This window comes from Rissa tridactyla, chromosome 1 (genome assembly GCF_028500815.1).
Source record: "Rissa tridactyla isolate bRisTri1 chromosome 1, bRisTri1.patW.cur.20221130, whole genome shotgun sequence".
In the NCBI taxonomy this organism is placed as follows: domain Eukaryota; kingdom Metazoa; phylum Chordata; class Aves; order Charadriiformes; family Laridae; genus Rissa; species Rissa tridactyla.
Window position 1 is genome coordinate 151,223,627 of NC_071466.1, and position 25,747 is coordinate 151,249,373.

A 25,747-nucleotide genomic window follows, 5' to 3' on the forward strand; every position below is an offset into this window, starting at 1 on the left:
GAAGATGGATGAGCCATCTTATGCTTTGATGAAGGTGCTGAAAGAAACTGCACAGGACATTGAAAACAGGAGAACACCCGACCTGCCTTTGCTCAAATGCAACAGGACTATGGATTGCAAAAGACAGTAGATACAGGTATAGTGGCAGCCCCTGTTGCTTTTGGGCAGGACAGCCAGACATACCGGCAACCCAAAGAGAGAGTTTGTTATGGACCATTTTCATTTGAGATTTGTAGCAGTTAGTATTTAATTCCCAGGCTGTGTCTTTTCATTGCCTTTTAAATTAGAAAGTTATTTAATGTTGATGCAGATATGTTTCCCAGAAGAGAACAGCCTACAGAGTCATACTGGATTTCCGTATGTTAATATGGGATACAATAAAGCCTATGAGCCATTCTGGGATTGGAAATGCCAATCACAGGCATTATCAGAGCATGTTAGAGGTGGTCAGAGGGAGACTGCAGACTGCTGCAAACCTACTGAGCAACAGATTTTTGTTCTACACTTCTTTCCAAGAATAAACGATTATTGATTTGATGAATTCTTTGGTTAAAAAAAATAGTAGGGATAGTTTGGATGATATATGTGCTCACTGTGTGCGATTTACTATGTTCAAAGCTGGGCAAACAGTTGAGACTCAAAATCCCTAGCTCTAAATACCAATTTGTTTTAGTGCCTTTCTATTAATAAGTGTTTCTTCACTGCTGAGGCAACTTTGCCTTCGTATCTGTTCAGCTGAGGAAAAGCTGTCACTTGATCTGGCTTTAGGTGAAGCAGATTTTCTCTCCGTCACTCAGTTAAGGCTCAGCAGACAGCACGGCTGACTGGTATCTCTGAGTTTAAAAGATGATTTTGAGAGAGTGACTAGGATGTGACCAGCTGGGATGCCCCATTACTCTGCAACATTGTAAAATTTACTGGCAATTAGTGCCAGACCCAGATTTTTGGCCATCAATCAGGTGACCGTAAGCAGCAATCCAGCCTCTACAGCTAGGTTGTCTGGATGCAGCTGGGAATGGGTCCCATTTAGCAGATGTCCATGAAGATACATGAAGTAGAAGTCATTTTGTCGGCATGTTATGCCAGACAGTCTCCATGAAGAACAGACCAGTGAAGGAAGGTGAGAGCACAGCCATTTTAAAAACAGTTTTCTAGTGAGAAATAAAAAATCCTCTTATGTTTGCCTGGCTGGTACATATGAGGGCAGAGGGAAGGCGGCAGGAGCTAAATGAGGGTGCTATATTGACTATATTAGAAAGGGTAAAATTAGTTCATATGTGTTTACCTTTATTACAAATCCAGCTGAGAGGCCACATGCTCTTGCCTACCAGCAAAAAAACCCACAATCAGGTCTTTCTTTAATGGGGACCTCAAAAATTCCTATTAGTGTCTGTATTTGGGTTTGCAAAATGGTACCCATCACCATGCTGAACTGCTGCTGAGTGCCTGGCACAAAAACCTGCACAAAGTGGAACAGCTTTTCCCCTGGACTGATGGTATCTCGGCTGAGGAAAGACTGGAAAAAATCACTGTTACAGTAGGTAAAGGGAAACTAATTACTGCCTTGCTGAAAACTACTCCCAGTGCTCCTGGGAATGGGAAACGTGATCTCTGCTACCCAAGATTTCAGCAAAATTTGAAGAAAATGACTGGGAATAAGAAGATGGGGGAGAAGAGAAAGTTAAAGAGGAAAACAAGTAAAATACTTGTACGTGTTTTCATTGCTTTCATTGCAACTGGCAGTGCAATCTGGAACCGGTTAGCAGATCTCTAAATATGCATAATAGCAAGAGATGGTTCACGCAATGAGGTCTTGGAGGACTGATGTTAAAAGCTCTTGTAATTTGGATGAAGAACAGAAGCTTTTACAGCAAAACTGAATGAGTGAAATACAGGGGACCGAGCACCCTTTACTACTGCAATCTGCATGTGGAGAACAGCGATGCTGGAAAATTCCTTGGGCATTGTCAGCAAAGTAGGTCTTAGAAAAAGGAGAATTAAATGCCAGAAAACATCTTTCATCGCTTCAAGGAATTGCCTTACATGACAGAACTAGCTGGATTTGAACTCATCCAAGTAGTTTTTGACCATCTAACTTACGGTGTTCAGGAAGCTATCATTAATTAACATTAATATAGTAAGAGACGATCTAAGGAGTCAGAGATTTTTCTATGGATTCATATAAAGATACAATCTCTATTAGAGTTCAGTGAAAGTTAAAAGAAACTTTTACTCGGCAAAAGGAATGATTTATCCTGGCTAGCAAGCCAATGGAAAATATAACCAGCTTGGGGTAGTTCTGATGTTTTTTATTATTTTTTCTTTTGAGCATTTTAACTAGCTTTGTGGAAAAACATATTGGAATTAAAAGGAAAATGAAATATAACTGTATTATGTCACAAATGTCAATGCCAGAATATTGTACTTTTTTTTTTTTTAAAGAAATGTGATAGAAAAATGATAAGAAAAATTAAATACTGGTCAGAAAATCTGGATGAAGGCTTTTTAAAGAGGTGTTTGTACTGAAATGTACATCACACTTTTTTACCATTGAACCAACACAGGACAAGGCCTGTGGTACTTTGTGTTCCTACTGTTAGCTATTATTGCCACTGTAACAATAATTTACAGCCAAATAAGAAATCAGGACTCCTTCTCTAAAAGCCTTAAAACCCACCATGGTTTTGGGTATCTGAAAGCCTGTAGTAACTAAAAGCACAATCCACTCCTCAGTGCAGTCCGTGAGATGCTGTGCCCCACAATTTTAAAGAGAGCTCTAAACATTTTCACTCAGAAGGAATCCAGACAGGTTTGTGCATCAAGTCTTAAAGCTATCGGGCTATCTAACTTTCTTTTTACTGCTTTTACGATTAGCTTTTAAGAATTTGTTCTCCTGGTTTCTTTATCTTCTATTTCTCATGTTAAATTAACTAGCATGTGTGTGGTTATATTTATCCAGTACGGCATATTTATTTTTATGCTGCTCTTAAATCTCCCCTGCATTAAAATACATTCTGATTATTCCATCCACCTGGAATAATGTTGGAAGCCAAGTACAACAAGTAGTTTTGTGGAAGTCACAATATTGAGGTATTTCCTCAAAACTGGGTAGTGTGGAGAGTCGTCTTTCAAAGTGGTTTTCCCCATGGAAATGACATGCTTTCTTCTTATGGTGCTAATATTGCTAGTCATCAGTAACAGCTCAAATACTCAGGTAAACTGAGGAAGGAGTCATTTGCATTTACTATCCCATTTTCTGCAAAAAATACATACATTTTTTTTCTGTTTGCCCATATTTCATAAGATTTCCTTACAGAAAGAGTTGTGCAGTTACCAAAATCACCTCTTCGAATGGGCAAATCATATTATGAACTCTGGAAATGCACTCGGAATACCAACATTCTTAAGTCAAAAGAGCAAAAAAAGAGGCCCCATCTTCGCGACAAAAATATACATAAATAAAAACAAAATAACCCTGTTCAAACATGGTTGTGGTCAGGTAGTCTTACGATATTTCTTTCTCACCAACACAAGGTGAAAAACATGCACTAGAATTGTTGATTAAGCCCAAGAGGTGATCAAATCCAAATCGACCTAAGGCTAACTTGAGGAATAGTTGAGGGCAGCTCTCCTGATGTTCACCAAAGGCAAAATAAAGCACTGTGTACTGGCGTTCGCCATTGCTGCAGCTCACAACCATGCTTCAACGTGGCTTCCTACATACAGAAGTTGGGGCCACCGTGGTGTGTTACCTGGATTATTCTAGCCATAAAAACACCAGCAGATATTAAAAAAAAAGCAAACTAAATCCCGCCCCTTCCCCCATCAATTTTATCAGTAGTTTTACCAAAAAGAAAACAAGTCATATATACATACATATACACACACACAGGGATAGCTCAGGACTACATACAACTTCTAGGGTGGCAGCAGTAAGGGTATGACAACACAAGATGTCAAAAGAAGCCACTGTGCTTCTCCAGCCCTTTGCTACATAATTTGGAGGCCTCTGCTACCCAGATGGCATTTGAGAGAGAGAGAGGGAGAGAGAGGAGAGAGGGAGGGAGATGTTTTCTGCCTCTTCCGGAAGGTTTGCGTAAATGAACTTGCAAGTTCTAGGAATTGCAAAGATTTGTGTCCAGTGGCAGCTGATGGCCAAAATCTGAGCAGCAAAGGGCGTGGAAGCGTAGAGAACCAGACAGGCAGAGACAGAAAGACAGACAGACAGACGCAGCGACAGAGATGAATGCCAGTCCCAACTGAGGTGCAGGCTAAGATGTATGTCGTCCTTCCACCGATCCTTGCTCCCATTGCGGGGGGGGGGTGTGTGTGTATAGGACTGTGTCGCAGGGGCCGACCGCTCCAGTCCTTGCGCAGGCAAAACACCCTGGGGCAGTTCTGCCTGAATGAGGACTGCAGGATTTAAGCCACTGGTTCTCTGCCTTCAGACACATTGATTGACGGTGAAAATGAACTTGTGAGGTTTAGTGTGGCTGGAGACGAGGGAGAGGAAAGCAAGGGAGAAAAGGAAGAAAGGCAGGGGGTGGGTTAAAAGGGAGAAGTGCAGGAGAAGGTGAGAGGGAGACTTGAGTATAGGCAGTCAGATATTCCAAAGAATGGGAGCAGGAGCCCATGACAAATCATATGAAGCCTCTTGACACCAAAAGCAAGATGACCGTAAGGAAAGGCCCCGTGTGCCTGGTTTAAGCCTGAGATCATTTACTTCAGAAATAAAAAAGACTAAAGGAGAAATCACTGCACAGGTCTCCAAGTATCCTTGGGAGCTGAATGCTTTGGTATCTCCCTGGCCTTACTGCACTTACTCAGGAATCAACCAAGCTGCAACCCTCTGCTGACTTTCTACCAGAATTTGGAAAACTTTTCAGAAATGCAAGATATAAAGTACTCAGCTCTCCTGAATATCTGATAGACAAACACCAAACCACTGCCCAGCAGGCCTGGGCACAACAGTCCTAAGCAACGTTTTCTAGGGGAAGGAATACAGCAAGATGGGTTTTGGGATTCTCTTTCTTTGTAGGGGTGCCACGTCCTGAAGCACCCAGGTCCTACGTACCCCAGATGCAGCCAAGGATCAGATCACACACAACATTTTACTTTCCTTTTTTCTCCTCCTGTCGCCTCCCTCATTAAAAAACCCACCATTTCCATCAACCCTCAGACCAGTCACAACGCTCACTCTTAGGAAAACGAGTACTGCTACAACAGAAGGGCAACTTACGCAGAGAAATATTCCATTATTTCACAAAAGCCCACAAGTCACCAATTCCCTATCCCCGGTAGTTCTCATCTCATATCCTTGCACATACTCCTGGCTTGTCACATCTGCTGTATCGCATTGCGTACCTGTCACGGGTGCCTCCTCCGCCTCCTCCTCTGTGACTCCTGCAGTGTTGTTCACAGTCACACTCAGACACGCAAGTATGGTCACTGAGTACAACAGGAGGGATGGATACCAGTCCAGATGGTTTTGTTCAGTCATCCTCATGCACTCCCAGACACAACTGACGAACACAGAGGTACCCGCACATACAGACACGCTCAGAGGCACCAGCAGAAGCCCTTGGCAACAGGCTCACAGGTAGGCGCAAGCCCTTCCTCCCCAACATGCTTTCAAGACAGACAGACAGACAGAATCAAACACACAACATCCCCACTGTCACTGGTACCTATGCCGGTGCTCTGGAGACACACATGCTCCCACTGGAACATGCCTCCTTAACTCTCACACATCTCCACACCATGAACTGCCCACTGCAGCTGGATGGGCCAACTTCCCAGCTGGCCCCCGGGACCCATCCAGCTCAGAGGGCACTGCTTATGAGCATCGCTTTGGTGGCAAATGAAGACTCAGCCACAGCTAATCTTTGGTCTGACACTGGCAGGGAAAAGGGTGAAGGAAATAAGGACCCTATGGACCAGAGAGGTGTTGGCTTTTGTCTCCAACTGAGAGGGAGGACATTACATTAGCAGCTTTCCCAGTCTGACTGTTTTTCTTTCATCACTTTGGGCACCGTAGCACAGAGCACAAATCAAACTTGATCTCCCCCTTTGATACAGCACAACAAATATTAATGAGCAACTTCCTTTGCCTGGAGGAGGGGACAGCAGGCTGTCAGTCAGCTTCACAGTGCTCAACTCCAGGCTGGGTCTGCTGATGTGGAACGGAAGGAAATGCAAGTCAGTGCCTGCAGCTACTTCTGGGATGATATATTCCAAATGTGCCGACTTCTATTCACCTCCTAAAACATTTTATTTCCTATTATTATTTTAATAGATAGTTTTCTTCTAAGGAACTTAAAGTGTTTTGTAAACACTAATGACAAAGCTTTCTTAACTTAGGGCATAATAACAATCTCCAATTTACTGATGGGGAGACTGAGGTATAGGGATCTAGTCAAAGTCCAAAGAATACAACCCGCAGGCCCTAGCTCCCAGGATCCATATATTACATCATCTTTCATCTTATTCCCCAAAAGTCATTCTTGGTTTTAGCACTTAAAGAGAGTTGACACATGGTAGATGTGGTCTCTGCCTCGGAAATTCCTTTTTGAATAGCAGATGAAAAAGTCCTCCCCTCCCTCTTTAGTTACTTAAGAAGTGGCTTAAAAGCGTCCCAAAATAGAATCACTGAATATTTCCAGAAAATTTTGAAAAAATCTTCATTTTGTGGCTAGGAAGTTAGCTGTGTAACACTTACTGAGAAGAAAAGCTTTGAAAACACAACTTGAAAGTAAGGCAATTTGAAAGTGAATTTGGCAGAAACTATGCCGCGCTCTGAAGTTTTAAAACCCACTAGATTTTAACCTGCCCTGTGCCCTTTGCACTTAGTTGTGTGAGATGCACCTCCATGTGTTTGTGGAGCTGACTGGGGGGACATGGAAGATGTTCCCAAGTTGCAGTCCCTAATGGGACCTGTCACTCACTTGGCGTATCTCCACACCATGGAGGTGTTTTAAGTGGAGGCTTCCTAAAGGACTCAGAAATCGTGAAGGCAACCTGGAAGCCTACCTCACGAGTCCATGCCTTCTCACTATTTTTGAATGCACAGCCATGCTGACAAAAATATGCTGAGCTTGACATGCAAGTGTACACTCATCCACAGGCATGCAGAGGAACATGCCTGCATACAGGAAACTCAGATATAAACGCCCACCCATAAGCAGATCAAACTTGCGCAGTAAGATAGCCACATTGGCTCAGAAATCACATTCGTAGACTCAGCTACATACACAACAACCCATGTGTCTCTATCAACAACCATTCACAACGCATGAAATACGTATGCTTGCATACACACTCTTTCCTCCACACACGGATTCATGTCTGTACTCTCTCCCATGGATTTGTAGCCCATACACAGGCAACCAAACCCATTCAGCAACATATACTACGACTAATGGAGTGCACACATGAAGACGCACCCATGCACACTCACATATATCTTAACGAAGGTTTTGGTCTGGGAAATTCCTTTTCAAGAAACAAAAATAATTGTCAAAAGGTAAAAACAGAGCATGGGGAGCCGCACAAATAGACGCAAGCGCACACCTACAGGGACGCTGTGGAGCCTGTCAGTCAGGGTTCCCACTGCAACTACAGCTATCGCAGCTCAGCACTTGCTGGGTATGCTTCCCCTGAGTTCAAACATCTGCTGAACCTCAGAGAGACTTCAGGCTTACATGTCTATGGCCACATGTCAAATTAACCTGTGCCAGGTGTCTCCATCTTTCCTAACCAACCACAATGAAAACTGTCCCTTAGCTCCAAGAGCAGCACCTTCCAAGACCCTACGACAAACATTCTTCAGCTTCTAAGGAGTTGGGCAGAAACATCCTACCTGTGCCTGACCAGGCTAAACATCTCCAATTAGTGGAGTTTACTGGCATTTTAGGGTTTATATTTTCTTTCTTTTTCAGACTCCAGGTCTCTCGGAACAAGACAAGACAGTGTACAGAAACACAAGGCAGGGTTTGCTCAAACCCACAAACAGCAAGAAAGCAACAAGCTCCTGAGGAGAAGGGAAGTGTATCTGATAAACTGCCTCACACTGCTTGGGAAGATGACAACTGTCCGTCCAAGATGGGCTGCTACTTCCAAAGCCCATCTGCTACAGATGCGACATATCAAGTGCTGCTAGCAGGAAGGGAATCCGACAGGACAAACCAACATACAAAACATTCTCTTATTCAATAAGGGTTATAAGTGCAAAGGGATTTCAGAACATTTCAGAACAAACTCCATCCATAGCTGCTGCTTATTTATCAGTGCATCAAAAGATTGTGCAAGTTTTTAGTAACAAACATTAGAAACTAGTAGCAAAGGACTTGCCTAGATAAAAAGAGAAGATTTAAACATGCCAGGTAACAAAAAGACGTGTGCAGAAATCTGTAAAAACTGTATAGAAGGAAAGGATTCTTTAGAGGAAACAGAGGGACCGTCATGAAATGCTATTCATAACCCTAACTAAAAGAGTCAGGGCTGCTCCTGCTGCCTCCTCAACTAAGACAGGTGATGGCTGTTTGAACAGAGGCACACCCTCCTTTTTCATAGACCTCTGCAACTAAAAACTGGATTCTGGGCCTTGGCTGACATGAACTTGAATTTAGACACGGAACGGAAAAGAGAGGGAGCCTTGTCAGCAGTAATTAAACACACCAATATGGATAGCCCTGGAGACTGAAGATCTGAACACAGCACAATTAGCAGCAGCGTGACCTTCTTGACAACATGCTGAGGATGAATGCGATTCATCCTGCTTAAGTTTAGCGTCTGAGAGCTGGGTGTCTAGACAAACCTAACAAACCTAGACACTCTCCAGTCACTGGATGGGCACCTCCAAACAGCAATTCATTTTCCCTGTCATAGACACGTACAGGGAGGCATCAGTTGGCCTGGGAAGGTGTGCATTTCCCTCCTCTGACTGTAAGAGGAAGCCTGGGTAGCTATCTGTCTTCCTCTCAGCTGACTAAAGTTTAATGAGACATATATCAAAGTGTCTTAAACCATGATGTAAAAAGTTTTTTAATTTATAGGAAGTTACTGTGAATTTCTTCAAAGGGATCCACTAGCTTTTCCCTCCAGTACAGGGTTTCTGACTATGATGGGCCTCCCTTTATTTAGCAAAACACAAGGTTTTCCCTCCTTTCTGCTTGAAAGACTTTTCTACAGATTCAAATACACCAGTCAGGAAAATCTTGCTAAAGTTTAGCGTAATTATTCTCTTACTAACTGTACTTATTTCCTCAATTACCATGTACAGTTCTGCCTCTATGGATGAGAATGGAACTTTTTCACAATCTGATGGCTCTTGCCAGGTTCCCCATTTAGTTTTCTTGTGACAAATGTGGCCCAGAAAAGGCTTCATTTCATTCTTTAAAATTAACAACTTCAGCCTGCTGATCGCTGTAACTTCCCTCTGCAAAATCAGCTCGATCCTAATATCTCTGTAGTAAAAGGGTAACCAAAATTGTTTACAATATTCTGGGGGAAATCAGAACAGAAAGTAGGACATTTAAGAGACAAAAAAAAAGTTCATTTTCAGTTGGAAACTATTTTCCATTCTCTCAAAAGGCAAGGAAAACAGACTAGTGTCAAATAAAATATTGCATTTATTCTAAATAAAAATATTGCAACTTGGATACGTGTCCTTCTTTCAGAATTGGAAAAAATTAAGTTGAACAGAAATTAAACTAGAATCAAGACACGAAAACATTTTGTTTGGAAAGTTCAAAGTAGGGCATTTTGATTTTTTCAAAATGTTGCCTACATTTTTTCCTAAACACAGCACTGAGTGAAAACTATGCTGTCACTTTTCTGCTTGCCATGGATTGCCTCTACACAACAATTTCAAGCTAGAATATTTATTCAACAGCCACATCGACTTACAAATTCATGATTGATTTGCTTTTCATTAACATATTTGCAGCAATTTTCTTTCAATCTTTATATTTTCCTGGCCTTGCTAAGCTGGATTTTGCAGTGCAATTTTTGTCTGTGCTCATAAACCCAGTGGATCCTTTGTGATCTTTCTTTTGGGAATCTGTGTGCTTCCTGCCTGTCCTTTGTCTACTTATCCTGTAATTCTGTACCCATCCACCTCCAAAAAAAGATGGAGGAAAAAGTGTGCCTGATGTGATTTATTCCTTGAACACCAGCTGCTCATTTCAGTCTCCGTGGCTCATTCAATCCTTCACCTGTCTGCTGAGATGGGTAACAGTGGGGCCAATCAGTGTCAATTGTGCTGGTGGAATTCGTGAGATGGAGCAAATTGGGCTGCAAACCCAAAAAACTGTGTTGAAACGCTGGCGCTTTGTTTTTCTTTGGTCTTTCTGTCTTGTTTTTATTTTATCTACCTTTTCTTCAAATCAGAAAACTAAATATTAGGAGCAGGTTCCTCTGAACAGAGATGATTTGGTCTTTATTTCTTTTGGATGAAGATTGGGTGAGGAGGCACAGGGAGGATTCTTGGTTTGGTTCCCGCAGTTCCACCTCGAAAGAACTGACCTTTAGATCTCTGTGGGGTGGAGAGTATGGAACTGCCATGGGAAGCAAAGCATAACATTGGGCAGACCAAAGTGCTGGCCTGGGACTATTCTAGCAGCTTCCCATGGCACAAATAGCTTTTTCACTTACACTCCACATTTCCCATCACTTTTCCTGCTATACAGTTTAATTCATGCCAGGCGGATTATGAGGGGAAGAAAATGATGCAACAGTCAAAAAGTCCTTTAAGTCGTTCCAAAAAATTAAAACAGAATAAAAAGAAAACAAAAAGAAAAAAAAAGAGAAAGAAAAAAGAGAGAGCTTCAAAACTAAACAAAAAGCTTTGAAAACAAACTGAAAAGAAAGGAGGAAGGGGAAGGAAAAAAAAAAAAAAGAACCCGGGAAAGACAAATGAATGTTAGAGCAGGCACGATCATGGACAGACGCCAGCTACTTACGTTCACCTCGGTGATTGCTATATCAACAATGCTACCCACAACAATCAAGGCGTCAAATGTATTCCATGCATCACAGAAATAGTGCTGCATGTGGCAGAGAAGCCAAGGAAAGAGAAAGAGAGAGAAAGGAAGAGAAAGAAAGAATGAGAGAGAGAGAGGGAGAGAGAGAGGGAAAGGGAGAAAAGAGGGAAAAAAAGTAAAAAGTAAAATAAAATAAAATAAAAAACCAAAACAAAAAAAAAGCATGAAAGAGGGAGAGAAGAGGGAAAAAATAAGAAAAGAAAGAGGTTACGTGGGCATATTAAATAGTCTCTTACCACTCTACAGTATTGGTTGCTCAAACCTCTGTAACGTTTCACATGATGGAGGGTATCAACAAAAGCCTGGTTAGTCAGAAAGTTACACTCAAGCATGTCTACCTTTTGGAGGGAAAAAAAGCACACACACCCCAAACTCTGTGCGCTTTCACCAGTCACAGCCTTGGGGCAAGCTATGACAAGTGAAAAAGGAGGAGGCATTTTCCCCCCCTCCTTGTTTTTTTTTCCCTGGGAGAAGGAGAAGGACGACGGCAAGTTCAATAAAAGCATGACTAGAGGGAAAAAACCCAGAAAAAAAAAAAGAGAGAAAGAAAGAGAGAAAGAGAGAAGGAACAGCAGAGGAGGAGGAGGTGGTGGTATCCTGGGGAGGGTAGAGTAATACTCACATTAGTTTCACTGAGAATGACGTCTATAATGCTGCCAATTACGATGAGGAAGTCAAAAACATTCCAAGGATCACTAAAGTAACCCTACATAAGGAAGGGGCAGGCAGGATGGGGATTAAAAAGGAATGTTAGACAGACAAAAACAGTTCAAAATTACCATTAGAATTACTGCCCTAATACTCAAGGGGTTTTCCTCTTAAGTCTACTAGTTGCGTCTCAAGCTGTAGCCCAGTCCTGAGGTCCCTGACTTGTGTGAGCAGCTCCTATCCAGCTAATGAGATCCCAGGGCAGCCACCCCTCCCCGCCAACTCTGGGACGGGGGGCAAAGGGAAGCCACATAGAGCACCTTGAGCATGGCTGCTCACAGGAGTAGGGCTTACAGGACTGTCTCCTCCAGACATCTCCGATTCCTAGCAACACAGCGCCCTTCCCCCTTTGGCTTAGGCTTGGCTCTGGGAAGAGTAAAGGAACGGTGTCATACAATTCTCAAAAAATGGCTCCCCTTCTGCCAGTGTCACTATCAATCCACCAGTCCATATTCCAGATGTAATGCTCGGTGCTGGTGCTGGGAATGGCCGGCTGCTGTGTCACGACGGAGCAGAGGGCACAGTCGAGCTGGGGATGTGCTACTTAACTCCACTGGTTGTCACATTTATCTTTACCCAGTCACAATGACTATTACAACAGTCATCAGCCTAACAGTTTCTACTACTAGTGCTTTAGCTCCTGTCTTAGAACTACAGAGCAGGACTGGTATTTTTCTTCCTCTGAAAGCATGTCCACATCAAAAAATGAAGGTGTGAATGTAGCATGCATCTTCTGGCGCATCCCACCAGGAAGGGGTAAGAATGAGAACAGAGTTGGCTTTAGCATGTGCTTAGAGTGACCTGTTGCTCACTCTGCTAGACATAGTGCCACTGCAACATCAGCTGTCTGGGACAAGCTACGGCAGATCCACGAGCATGTGCTAAACTCATACCTTCACTTTGCTGGGCAGAATTACTTCATGGGCTGTCTCAAACATCTCATTGTCCTAAGCAGGGCTCAGAAGATGCTGATTAGCATCTGCTTGCTGTCCTCATCCTGCATGATTTTTGGCTGGATGGGCCATAAGGGTACAGGACCCTTTTGGAATAGGTCGTGTTCAGCCCAGGAGGTGAGCTGTACGTAAACTTCCTGTCCAAGTCAACGTCTTGAGTAAAGAAAACTTATCTTGGCTCACTGAAAACCTGTGCCAACCTCTTCCCCTTGTTCTGCAGTCCTAAAAGGAGGTGAGCATACAAAATCCCCCATGCTCCTTTTATGCGTTTGGCTTTGTGAGCATGGGTAATCTGACCTCCCTGTTTCCCAGCTGCAGCATGTCTCCAGTGAGACTGAACCCAAGTTGCACTGTGATTGCTATTCTTAGCCAGAGAGTCAGGTCATGGGTAAAGTGTGAGTCTGTGTTCCCAGGCAGTGCTGCAGAAAGCAAAAAGGAGTAGAAAAAAAATAATAATAAAAAAAAATCCCAGCACTGGCACTGCACAAGGCTTGGGAACCTGAAATTACTGTGGGTTCAACCATCACATGGAGCAGGCACTGGCAAAAAGTGTCTTTCTAAATGCTGAAACACTGCCTCCAGGATGCTTTGAGACTCACAGTTGTAAATTGGGTTATGTTTGGGGCAGGAAAAATAAATTTAAAAAAAAAAAAGATGAAGCAGAGAAAGCCACTGCCCAGCTGGTTCCACACCAGTGAAGGGAGCTGCTGGTAGAGTGGACTTTGAAATCTTCTTCTCAAAACCAGAAAAAAACCCCTTTATTCTGCAGCCTGAAATAGGCAACTCTTAGCAGATCTACACTGGGAGGAGTAATCATCCCATGGCTACACATTACTATGCAATTAGCTACAACAGGGAGGAAGGAAACAGGAGCAAAAGCAAATTCAGAGAATATTATTATTCAGCGTCCAGCCTAGAAAATACACAACAAATATTAGAATGAATTCAGCGGTGATGTCCAGCATCATTAGCAACCAGATGGACCTGGAATAAAACTGTAATTAGACTTCACCAAGAGGAAGGGGAGGGAGAGAACAGCAGATTAAATTGTAGAGGCAAACGCATTTTGAATAAATAAAGGACAGACACAGATCACACAGAGTTGCAAAAAGTGCCTTTGCAGCCTGATGCAACCTTGGCAGAGAGTACACTTGCAGGATTAAAGAGAACGGAGTAGAAGACAACAGACCCAATCCTCCTGCCCCTGTTCATGTGCACAGTCCTGCTGAAGGCAATGGCACTGCTCACATGCCAAATACATACATTCGATAGCATGGCTATCTTCCATTTCCTTCTCAAATTGCATAGTTTAGGAACTATTAAGGGTTTCTTTAGGAAACCAAGCAACTTCAGAATACCAGAGTTTGCTTTTGGGCAGCTGCAAGGGTGAAGATCCAAAACATGTTGTTCAGGTTTTGCCCATAAAAATGATGACTATGTATTTTTAAATCTGTGGTGATGGATAGGTTGTTATGTCTACTACGATTGGCATCATACTGCAAAGAATGTTTTTGTGTAACCAAATTCACAATTTCACAATTTCTTTTTACTGAGCAACTCCAGATATAGAGCCCAATAGCCATTGCTGCTGGTAAAACAACATTTGCTGTTGGTACAAAACCCAGGTGACAGGCAGCACCAAATCCTTGTCCTCAGATGACCACTGAAGCCAGTGAATTAAATTTTGCTCCCAGTTGCAGTAATGTAACCTCACTGGAAGCAGCGACACTGCACTGACACAGTTGGCACATCTCAGGAGAGAAAAGGTCCCTTTTTCATTGTTATCACAAACAGCTGCTTTGGACCTTTGTGACACCACAGCGTATCTGGAGTCACTCTGCTAACTTCTGTGGAGTCACTCCAGGTTTACACTGTGAGCTGTTTCCCCTGGAATGCTCTGCTGAGTCTCACCAGCCAGCTCCTTGCTTGAAAGTCATGGGCTGGTCTGCCCTGGGATCACGGAAAGAGCATTATCATGGTCTGTTATTGTGTGGCTGTAAGGTGGACTCAGAGAGATCTTCTCTTCCTCCTGCACCTCTTAGATGAGTGATAGAGAGGAACCATGGACATGAATGTAGTTTTACTCAACCCCACATCCAATATGCCAGTGTTGAATTTAAGGAAACACATGAATTTAAAACCCTTCCTTTCCTCCTCACCTGCTCCCTCTGTGTTTCAAACAGAAGGGTGAAAAATAGGAAGATATTATTCACAGTAAGAGAGCTTAAAGAAAACAGAGAACACAGACGCTTCATTCGTGTGCAAGGTAATGGGATCCTTCCTTAAAAACATACCCTCCTCAGAAACATTTACCTACAAATGGCCATGTGGTTACTTAGCTTTGGATCAGACCTCATAATCTTGTCAGGAGTTATGAGTACATATCAAGAGTGAACTATACCCCTTCAGGACTTGCCTCTTGCGACCTCAAAGTACCTCTTCAAGCCACATTCCTCACTGGAGTGTACCAGGGTGGCTAATGAAAGACAAGCTGAATGAAGGAAGAGCTTTCACTCTGATAAAGAGGTTGTATTCCCAAACTATTTTTCCCACCAGAAAGTTCTGTATACTTTTCCCAAGGGGGTGGAGGTCTGACTGGAAATGAATTGATGGCACTGTTTGTTTTTGCAGTACAGGAATTTAGAGTGTAATACCATATTTTACCCTTAAAGGGAGACGCGTGACCCTGATTTAGCTGTATAATTACATGTCACATAATGGCAGCCTCGTGGGCTTACTGGGGAATGGTTGTCACCCTCTCTTGTGGGATGTCTGTGGAGATCCATGAAGCTTTTGGGGAGAAAGGAGGACAGAAAGAGACCAGGAGGATTGGACTGAATATTCAAGAAGCATGAAATAGCCCCACCATTAGAGCACATTTTTCCCCCATTGTTTTATTTCCCCAAAGGTAGCAAAAGATAGTGTATCATCACGTGATCAATAAGTTAATGAAAGGCTGAGCATAAATATGCAGTAGCTGACTGGAATGGAATCTCATTTGTGTGAGGGAGCAGACATTGTAGCATTTCAGAATGAGTATGCCAATCATTTTTAGGTTTCCTAGTTGCTGAGATTAGCTATCGAAGCTGGGGTTTGTTTTGGTACTCATGGAGCCATTGAAATCTCTGGAGACCATTTCTTTTACTTTTTGCGAATATGAGATCCTAAATGCAGTATCTAAGAAGCCTCATTAACAGCTGTGAAAATTGCCCACTTCTATCTGAAGGTCTGAGATCAGAGTCACCTGGGGCCCATAACAAGAACGCGTGATGTCCAGAGAGCTATGCATCTACATTGAAGCTCAGAAATCCTCAGGGGAAGGGTGCTATTGGGTCAGGGTCCCAGCTGGGTTTTGAGCATCCAGCCCTGTGGGAGCTGGAGGGTCACTTGTGTGTTAAGTGATGTGCAGTTCTTCACCTGCTTAGTCCCAGGTTCTCATTTCCATCTCTTATGAGGTGGCTGGCCAAAATTAAAAAAAACCCTCTGAGAGAAAAGCCTCTAAAGATGGAAAGCACAGCAAGGGTCAAGACTATTCACTGGGTGAAATCCCAATGTAGGTCAGATGGTCTCCAGTAGAAGAAGATGCTGCAATGTCATAGGAAAGAAGGGAAAAACATGCATGCATTCATGTACATATGAATCCAGAAATGAAGCATCAAGGAGGAGAAACTAAGACATATACACAGCCTAAAAGGAAAGCTAACTACAGGAGAACTTTGCTACCACTTGTCTGAAATAAACTTGCATGTTAAAACAACAAAAAGAAGCATCAGTCTTAATCAGCTGGAAAGAGTATATAGGAAGGAGAGAAAGGGGCTGATACCCTCATATTCAGTGTGATTTCTTAGCAAAATTTTTCTGCTGATTGTAAAGGGCACCAAAGCCCTTTACTGGGGATTTGCAAAATGAGGCGAACTGCTAGTTTGGTTGATGGTTGCTTAGCATGTGAATTTGTTTCTGAAAATGCTGCAGGCTATTTGGAGCTGCAAGTCAGTTCTCAGACTTCAGTAAAAGAGGCTTTCCCAGAAAGTATTTTTGCAAAAGAGACAGCTTCATTGTAAAACAGTACCGTTATCAAATGACATTTACACAGTACCGTATCTTGGCATACCTTCTCACAGCAGATTTGAGCGATTTGCCTGTATCCTGAACAATCTTACAAAGCTACAATAGCTCCTGACACCAAACGGAGATTTGTGTCAGATGCAAATTCTGTTGTGCTAAGATACCATTTAGCCATAACAGCAATCGGGGAAATTAGCAGAATCTAATAGAGAAGGAATAAAGTGGAGGATGCAGCTGCCTGGAGCTCCTGACAGGCTGCAGGAAAACAGCATCTATTTGCATACTATCTATCAGCTCTCATCCACTGATGGATTAATTCTGAGACACAGACTCCCTGCAGTTCACCTTCCAGTTGCTGTAATGAGTCACTGCTGCAGGGAATTGCACAAGTCCCCCTCCTGAACTCCATCAAGTCTTTCTCCTGACAGGGAGTGATGAGAGGAGCTTTTCAGCTCCCCAGACTGCTCCAAAGGTCTGGGCAGTTCTGAAGTAGCCTCCTGCCTCTCCCTGCTTATTCCATAAGAAAACAAGACCAACTTGTAGACCAAGATAGATGTTTAACAACTTTGGTGTTTTCCTTTATTCTCTCTCACTGTTTCATGCTCTCTCTCACAATGAAGATGTTGGTGAAAGCAGACTTCTCACCTGTGCTTCCAGTGGACAAATATCTCCATCATAGGAAAAAAAGAAAAAAGATCCCTGCCTCAACAAGGTCCCCAAGCCACCATTTGACAAGCTTAAACATTTACGGAGGTTGGAACTATATAATCTCTTGCGTCACAACAGACATTTTTTTATGCTCTCCACATCTACTGATAATTGACCACGTTGGGGAGACACGCCTAGAAAAGTCTTTATCATACCTGTCTTGTGAACTGTGAATCCCCATCTGCAGATCTTGCAACCCATAACATTCCACCAGAATTGTACTTTCTAGATGGTCCCATGAACCCATCCACGCCCACCTTTGTGGTGGTACAGTTATCTTATATCTCTCCATATTTCATTTTCTGTAAAGTGACTAGTAGCACACAAGCATTCAGCCATGTGGAAGGCTTGAAGTGCAATGTTATGGTCCCAGGTCCTCCAAAGACTGGGAAAGCAGCACAGTAAAGGCAATATGGAAGCATTTATTATGGAAGCATCTCTTAAAGGTGGCAAAGATTGTATTTCAAAGAAGCATCCTAAGGAAATGATAACAGTAAAACATGCTGAAACTGGATGATTCAACTGGCTGACCTTGATGTAATTTTTGACCTGGATTGCTCTTAGCTGCCTTTGAAGGGAGGGTGAGTAATGCCTCAAAACAGTAATGCCTAAGGCCTCCTTGATCTAAATGCAAGAAAATGGAGCAGAGTAACAGAAAGTTCGCTTATAAATTCTGCTGTCCACCTAGAAAAAATTCTTGAAAATTCTTGACTTTCCTCCAGGTATGTTGTGGCACAGTGATACCCTGTGAGGAGTTGGGCCCTTTTCCTCATGAACAGTAATTAGATTGCAATCATTTAACAATTACTGCCCTGCAGTCAGAAACCAGAATTGTTCTCAGCAGAGAAACAAAATCATCACCAGTCTTACCGGAAAGACTGAATAGTGAATGTGATAGCTTGCTATGTCCGAACAGATCATTTACCACAAAATGCATTCTGTGAGAATTTTGCTGTCAAATTCCATTAGGAAGAAGCTGTAAATGCTCAAAGACTTTGCAAGGTCTAGAAAATGCAGGTCTTGATGAGAGCCAACAAATAACTCTTGAAGGCAATAAACCAAACCAGCAACGTGAAACAGTCCTATGAAAAGAGCAAAAGGATGGGCTTTGCTGTTTAAGATGGTCTATCTTCTAAAGTTGGACTGACATCCCGGTCCAGGGAAGAATGAATCAAAAGAAGTAAAACTCATCCTGTAAGAACAGAAGTGACACATCTTTCAGAGCGAAGAGCCACTTACTGTTGTGGGAAGATGAGAAACGTGCAAGTAATGGGTGAAGAAGCATTCTGAATACAGGGCTGGACTTGGAATAGTTTCTCTGTCTCCGTATGCACCATGGGGAAAGACTGTGTACTGCTTTGACATGGTTGCCACATGGATAGTGGATACTCACTGGAAGAAAGGCACAATCTTCTAGACACAGGCTGGTAGGTATGAGCAATAGGTTTTTGAATAGTTTCTCTTTTTGTAAGTTATCTCTGTTTTCAGAAAAGGCTTGATTCTATATGGATTAGAATAGTTAATAAAATAATGCTTACTTTCATGTAATCCATCAATCATAACTTTCCAAAAGAGGACGTTTATTCTCATTGCACATTTTGGGAAGCAGAAATGTAGAAAACAAAAGTTTCCAAGGTCATACAAAAGCCAGACACATGAGAGAGAAGGGAAATCAGCCAGGTGAGCATTTGGCAGTGGAATCGTCGTCTCCTAACATGATGAACAGTTCTAAACAGGGGCTGTACCGCAGTCTGTTATCTGGTATCATTCTTGCGTGAAGAGAAGATTCACATCTGTGAGAACTTTTGACCCTTTAAAACAACCTCACATGAAGTGACAGAGGGTTGGGATTTTTCCTCTGAGAGTGAGAGCGAGTCACTTTTCCCTGGAACTGTTCCCTTTACATGCTGCTGCTGACACTGTCGATGCCGTTGTGAATGAGACCCCAGTTCACCATCCCACTGGGCTTTTAACACTGTGTGAATAATTTTCTGTATTAAATAATTAAGTGTAATAGCTAATACAGTACTTCCCACACTGTTGCATTGTGCAGGCATATCATTATTTTTGATCATTTATAATGACATTAAAACCCCCAAGTGCCAGACTGAAAATAAATCTGTCACAATGTTGCAGCAATATGCAAATTCTCTGGGTACGTTCGCTGTGAAGGAAAAGGTCCTCTCTCATTGAAGCTCTTACACAGCTTCTTTAACAGTATTTTCCTGCCTACTGAATTCTCCATTGATCCTTCAGAAAGCTGGAGGATTGCATAGCTCTGGCTGATCAGTGTTAGAAATTGCACACATTCTATCGGTAATTAGAGCGTGCAGAAAATTGCTGGCCTCGTCCTCCAGGAAGGAGAACATTCTGCATTTAAACAACGAACGTAACATGGGAAGCAGCAGATCAAACAGCCTTTTTGTCCCACACCATTTGCTTCCACCACAACACGAAAGGACAAGGTTTTTTGCATGAAGACGGAAGGTCGTTCTGGTACTCATTTCATTCTTGGCCTCTTCTTTGGGGGGACCAACAAAGAAACAATTGGGATCAACCTGCTGATGCCGTTCTGTAACATACATTTTCCACAAGGAAATGGGAAAGAGACCAGTATACTTCATACAGGATGTCAGCCAGTGCTCAGAAGGAAGACTTTGATGCTTCCTGACCCGGATTCAACTAGAGGTATGAGCTAGGATTTGCTGTGAAATTCCATTTCTCATCATCCGTCTAGTTTCTTCTGTTACATTCACCTACCAAATGTTTTTCACACTGCATGACTTGTTTAGGTGGAGTCACGCGTATGCCATCTCAGAATATAAGCATATGCACAATAGAAAACTTTAGTCTGGCACTACTTTCTTCTCCTTCAAAGTGTCAGGAATGGCCAGACTTGCCCTCCCACGCATGCTCAGGAGCTGTTGAAGAACTCGGTGAAACCTAGAAGTATCGAAGAGGATTCCCTGTACTTTCACATGTCAAAGAAGGCAGTTATTTGCTTGCTGACTCCTCATCTGTGGAAATTGTTGCTAAATCAACCTCACCCCTAATGTTCTGTTGCAAATTTCCTTTTTCTGTACTAACCGGAGGATTTGTTGTTTGAGGCTCTACAGTTACATCAGGTATACTGTTTAACTCGATGGCCAGCACTCTAAAATGCCAGGATGTGGTTCATTCTTTCAACGTCACTCCCTTGTAATATGTTGGTAGCACAGACTCCTGAGTAGTTTTGATTTAAGGCCTGGAATAACAAAAGCAGCTGCTTTGGCCTTTGCCTGGTGGGATGCCTTTCCGTGTTCTGCAAGAAAGTCTCAACGCCGAGCTGCTGTGAGAGTGCTGTGGCACAAGACTGTGCTGCAAGAGCCCCAGTTACTTTCTTAGCCTCTCTTTTCACTTCTTTCTCCTGGACACATGGGCAGATAGAAATTCTGTCAGGCAAGCGGCATCCAGGAGCAAGTTTACCTGATGACTCTCTGTTCCAACCCACCGATAGGTAAAAGGACTGGGATGACCTGATCGTCCAGGCCCAGAATAATTATCCTAAGTATTTCTTCACATCAAAGTCACCTAAACATGCTGCTCTGACATACAGTACTTTTAGTATTTACTTTTGCAGAAAGGGCTTAGAAAAGAGGCTCGTTCTTCCCCCCAGACCTGTGCACATGAAAGACCATATGGTCAAATCTCCACGTGACATGTATGCTGTACAAAATGTATGAAACTCCTGGTAGACAGGTAATCACATAAGAGAAAGCTGAGGAGTGATTAATGAGGCGTTAAGATTTTTTCTCTTTTGTAGTGTATTTCCAAAACCCTTGAGTCTGACTCAGCAGTTCCTTGAGAGCCTCGTACTGACTGCACACATACAGTGCAGTGTCTGGTCATACACTATGGAGATGTCAGGGATTTCTGGTCATATGGCTGCTAGGCTAGTTGGAGCAGCTGAGATTAATTCCAGCTGGGCTACTGGCTGTACAGAAGATCCAGAGGAATATACAGTACGTTCAGATTTCATCCATAAAAAAATTCTGGAGTGAAAAAGGAAAGTATTTCTGGGGTAACAAGCTGATGCATTTTGCAACGGGGCTGAGATTAATCCACAAAGTAGAGAAATATATTGCACCAAACTTTTATTGCAAATTATTCTGATGCGACAGTAGACAGGGAGGCTCTGTGGCTGAGATATTGATGTGTTTGAACATGGAGACCTGGGACGTCTGCCAGGGAACTTCAGTAAAATGTAGAAGCACAAAAAGATGTTCATTAGCTTAAAAGCTATGAGTTTCAATTCAGTTTTTAATTTTCTAAAAATGCATTTCCGTGTTTACTTTTCCTTTCAGCCCTGTTTCTGGTTTTCTTTTCCTTGCGTCATTTTTTGTCCAATGATTTCTTTCTCCATTGTATTACTTCCCTCTTTCAGGGTCCTCTAAGACCCTGAAAAGACCTTTCAGGGTCTTTGGTTTATTTTTTTTTCTTTCTGCCTTTAAGGATATTCTGTCCGTTCGCACTCTCCGTTTTCTGTGTATGGCTTTCCCTCCCCTCCAGGTTTGTTTTCTCTCTCTTTTCCCTGCAGACATGGTCCTTCCTGTTTGTGTAGTTCTCTCACTTTCTTCAGTTCACACACTGTCTTACCTAACTATTTCTCGTTCTCTCCATGCTCGCTATTTCTTACCCAATATCAAGCAGAGCTCACTCTTCTTTTTTGTTGAATGAGTTGGTTTTTTTTCCCACACCCACAGATCTTGAAACATTTTAGCTTTCTCACCCATTCTTTTGCCTTTTGAAACACTTGGTGCAACCAAAGGCAGGGTGGTGGTTGGAGACTGCCCTTTCTATTGCAGTGGCTAGATGACTCAGCCAGTAAATGCTCCATATCTAGATGCTGTCCCTCCACAACAGAAAGGGTAATACTGAAGCTGAGGAGAGGAAACAATTAGATGACTACTTAGGTTAAGCACCTGACAAAACCAGCAGAGAAAATCTGCAAAATAAGAGCCATCTGACAACCAGAATTGTGTGGCCAAACTCCATGAGACGGAGGCAGCTGCCTGCACCATGGGCTCATGTACACATTTACACAACCCAAACTACTAATTTATACCTCCATACTTCATCCCAGACTACGTGATTTTTAAATAAATATGATTCCTGTGTCTGTTAGATGGATCTGAAGTGTTTTTCAGCTCTGGGCAAAAGACCACTCAATTGTAACCAGTTTTCCTGACATTTTTGTATCAGTGCAGAATGTCTTGTTTTTACTTTCCCTGTATAAGCCGGAGAAATAAAACACTGTGATGAATGATGCCAGGACAGCATCCTAAGCTATATGGGTATTTCTAAAGGTACTAGAATGAAGAAGGACCAAAAGCCTTAGATTTTCAAAATTAACCAGCCTTGTTTCTGTAGTGCAAGAGGATAGATTGGACATAGATTTCAGTTGTTTGTGAAAATCCTGAAGCTTTTGTCCTGACCAAGGAATGACAAATTATGGTTATGGCTAGAAAGAAGAATGTAAGTAGTATGAAGCAGACAGCGTGACTTTAGGAGAGACTGCTCAAAGATCTGTTTATAGGCATAAATGTACTAGAAATGGAGTAGTAAAAAGGGAACAAAAACAGATGAGTCATTTTGCAGGTTTGAGAAGAGATATCAGTGCATCAAATGCGTGATAAATGCTGACTGAGAGGAGCTTAAAGAAGAATAAAGAAGGGCAAATACATCAGGGGAGAAAGAAACACTAAAGACACGTAGATCCATCAGTAAACGGAGACTAAGAAATAACCATGGGTGACGCTCATGACTTTCACTACTCAGAGGGTCATAGCTCTTCCTGGGATCACATGAGATTACATGCATTGTACTGAATGTGAAACTTATTTGAAACAGCGTACAGAAGTCTGAACTCTGCTACATGACATTAAAGAATGGCAAGAATTCAGAGTAAAGTAGCAGTGATAAATGAAGGACTGAACTAACTATCTGAGGCAGGACAGATGGCGTTGTTACAGGCTGCTTTACAAGTAACATCCATAAACACCCAGGGAAGAAAGGTGCTGACAGTGTCTGGTAAATGGAATAGACTTGCGATCTGTAGTGTCTCAGTCATAATTCCACAGAGGAAATCCCCAAGATTCCCTTTCCACACTCAGACCCAGATTTGACAAAATATATGAATATGTGCTTTACTTTATGCACGGGAGTCATTCCACTGACATGTCTTGCCTACTATGAGATGACAGGGACAGCGGTAGAAAATTCATAGCTCTCTAACTACTAGTCCTGCCCCAGCAAATAAGAGGGTAGACGAAATGTTTCCTGAAACAAAAGGTACACGTGGTTCATCAGTAAAACAATCCACTCCAGGGAGCTGGAAAAATATGAAATTCCTGGAGGAATATCCATCCCCGTATTTGCACGTACGTTGACAGATGGCGCAGCTTCATATGAATAGGAATTTTAAATTGTTGTCTTTAAGTTGAAAAGACAAATCCTAGGCAGGTTTTGTAGAGCAGCTGGTCCTTCATGGACTGGTGCTTGTGAGGATTTCTTCTTTAAGAAGCTAGGGCAGCGGTAGCTGTGATTATCCCCGAGAGCACATCACCTCTCATTCCCTTTTAGTAGTTTTCTCTGGAAAAAGCATGAAGTAGCAGCAGCTTGCTCCATGCAGGAACTGGAAAATAGCTCACTAGACTGGCTGGAGAATTTATAAAATTAGAAAAACAAAGCAGCAAAAGGCCTTGGCTCAACAGCATTACTTTTAAACTGTCTGCCTCTTTGAAGTAACTAGTCTTGAACTAGTTTGTGAGCATCAGCCAAGACAAACACTCAGGACCATTTGGGAGTTTTGCTTCAGAGCAGCACATTAATACTCTGTAAGGAGATGCAGAGCATGTAGTGGATGTTTTCTTTATCAGCAGCCCTAATCATCCCAAATCTCTCTTGCTCATTGTTAGCACATCCTTCTGTCAAGACAGCATCAGGCATAGATGAGCTGTCTTACACAGTGCTTAGATTTATCCTGCAAAAAAACTGGGATAACTGATCCTCTCCTCCATAAAATGCTCCACGCAGAAACACGGGGGCTCTCAGAGGCTGGCCTTGTCCCTGCCTGGCCTGCACCATCTACACCAGCAGTGACTGCTCCAGGTAACACACCTCTCTTCTCCATAGCCTCCCTGGAGACTAAACAAACCGAAACTGTTCACAGAAGATGGTCAATAAAAAGGATAGGTATCAAAGGGACTTGCTGACTAGAGACAGCAATCTCAACAGTAACAGTATGCTTGTTTAGGAAAGCCCTTGTCTTTCTACCCCCTTCACATACTTTCTGTAAGTGTTAGGAGATGAGCACTGACTCAGACTTGGCTCCTTATTCCTACAGCTGGCTTTTCAATGAGTAAATCCTTGCTCCTACCACAAGAACTAGTTGCAGGGCTGGATTATCTGTGCCGATTCTTTGCAGTCAGGCACATATGTGATCCTACTTAATATCTGTGCAACTGACTGCATTTGCTTATTTCACCTTTACTATCAAGAGCAGCAAGTAAAAAGGACGCGTCTCCTCACAGAATAGGAGTGAAGAAATAAAAACTGGATACAGTAAAAAATCTGTTCAGTCAGACTGCCACCTTTTCTGTTGTTACACATGTAATAGACAGGTAGCATTGCAGTGCATTGTATTGCTTCATACAATAGTGATTGCCACACCACTGCCTGCAGCAAGAACTCTACATATTAGGAACTCCAGGCTTCCCTGAAAGCTCTTCTGTGTGGGCACATACCTGTGGTTACTTCTGTAAGAAGCTCGGACGATAGCAGCTCTGAATACCTCAGAGACCTGTCCCAGTTCCCTTAGCAATTCTCTCTGGTAAAGGTATGAATAAGCAGCAGCTTGTTCTACCTTGCACAGATGGAGGAAACCATGTTCCTCTGTTGCTGCTGCAGACCATTCGTTCCAAGGTGCCTTTAGGAAGCGACTGTGCAAGGGAGAGCTCTGTGGTGGCTGCTTCAGAGTCACAAGTCAGTTACCGCGCTGCTTGCTGTAGCTGATCGTTAGCTGCAGCATCCACTGCTGGGTTAAGCACCATCAAGTTGAAGAAAACAGCAAATTTCGTCAGCTTCAGTTCTGTACTCATTTCTGTTCTGCCACACTCTCCTGGGACTTGTTGCCGAGCCAAGGACACGACACCTTCAGCTACCTGTTTCCTGTTTTCTTGTTGTCAGTCATAAAGTTTACAACTCATTCATTTTAGGGCACTCTTCAGATAG

At 42.7% G+C, this 25,747-nt stretch overlaps 1 protein-coding gene across 25 annotated transcripts in view; it reads right to left on the reverse strand.

The window, feature by feature from the left end:
* CACNA1C (calcium voltage-gated channel subunit alpha1 C) overlaps window positions 1-25,747 on the reverse strand; it is a 489,873-nt gene that overhangs the window by 46,925 nt on the left and 417,201 nt on the right. For 13 of the 25 annotated variants that reach the window (XM_054201686.1, XM_054201682.1, XM_054201662.1 and 10 more), the window contains 2 exons: window positions 11,665-11,748; window positions 10,962-11,045 (listed from right to left, as the gene is read on the reverse strand). In XM_054201686.1, the coding sequence (XP_054057661.1) occupies window positions 10,962-11,045; window positions 11,665-11,748 (168 nt within the window). The remainder of the gene's footprint in view (window positions 1-10,961; window positions 11,046-11,664; window positions 11,749-25,747) is intronic. The other 12 variants (XM_054201788.1, XM_054201724.1, XM_054201725.1 and 9 more) reach the window with 2 other exon arrangements.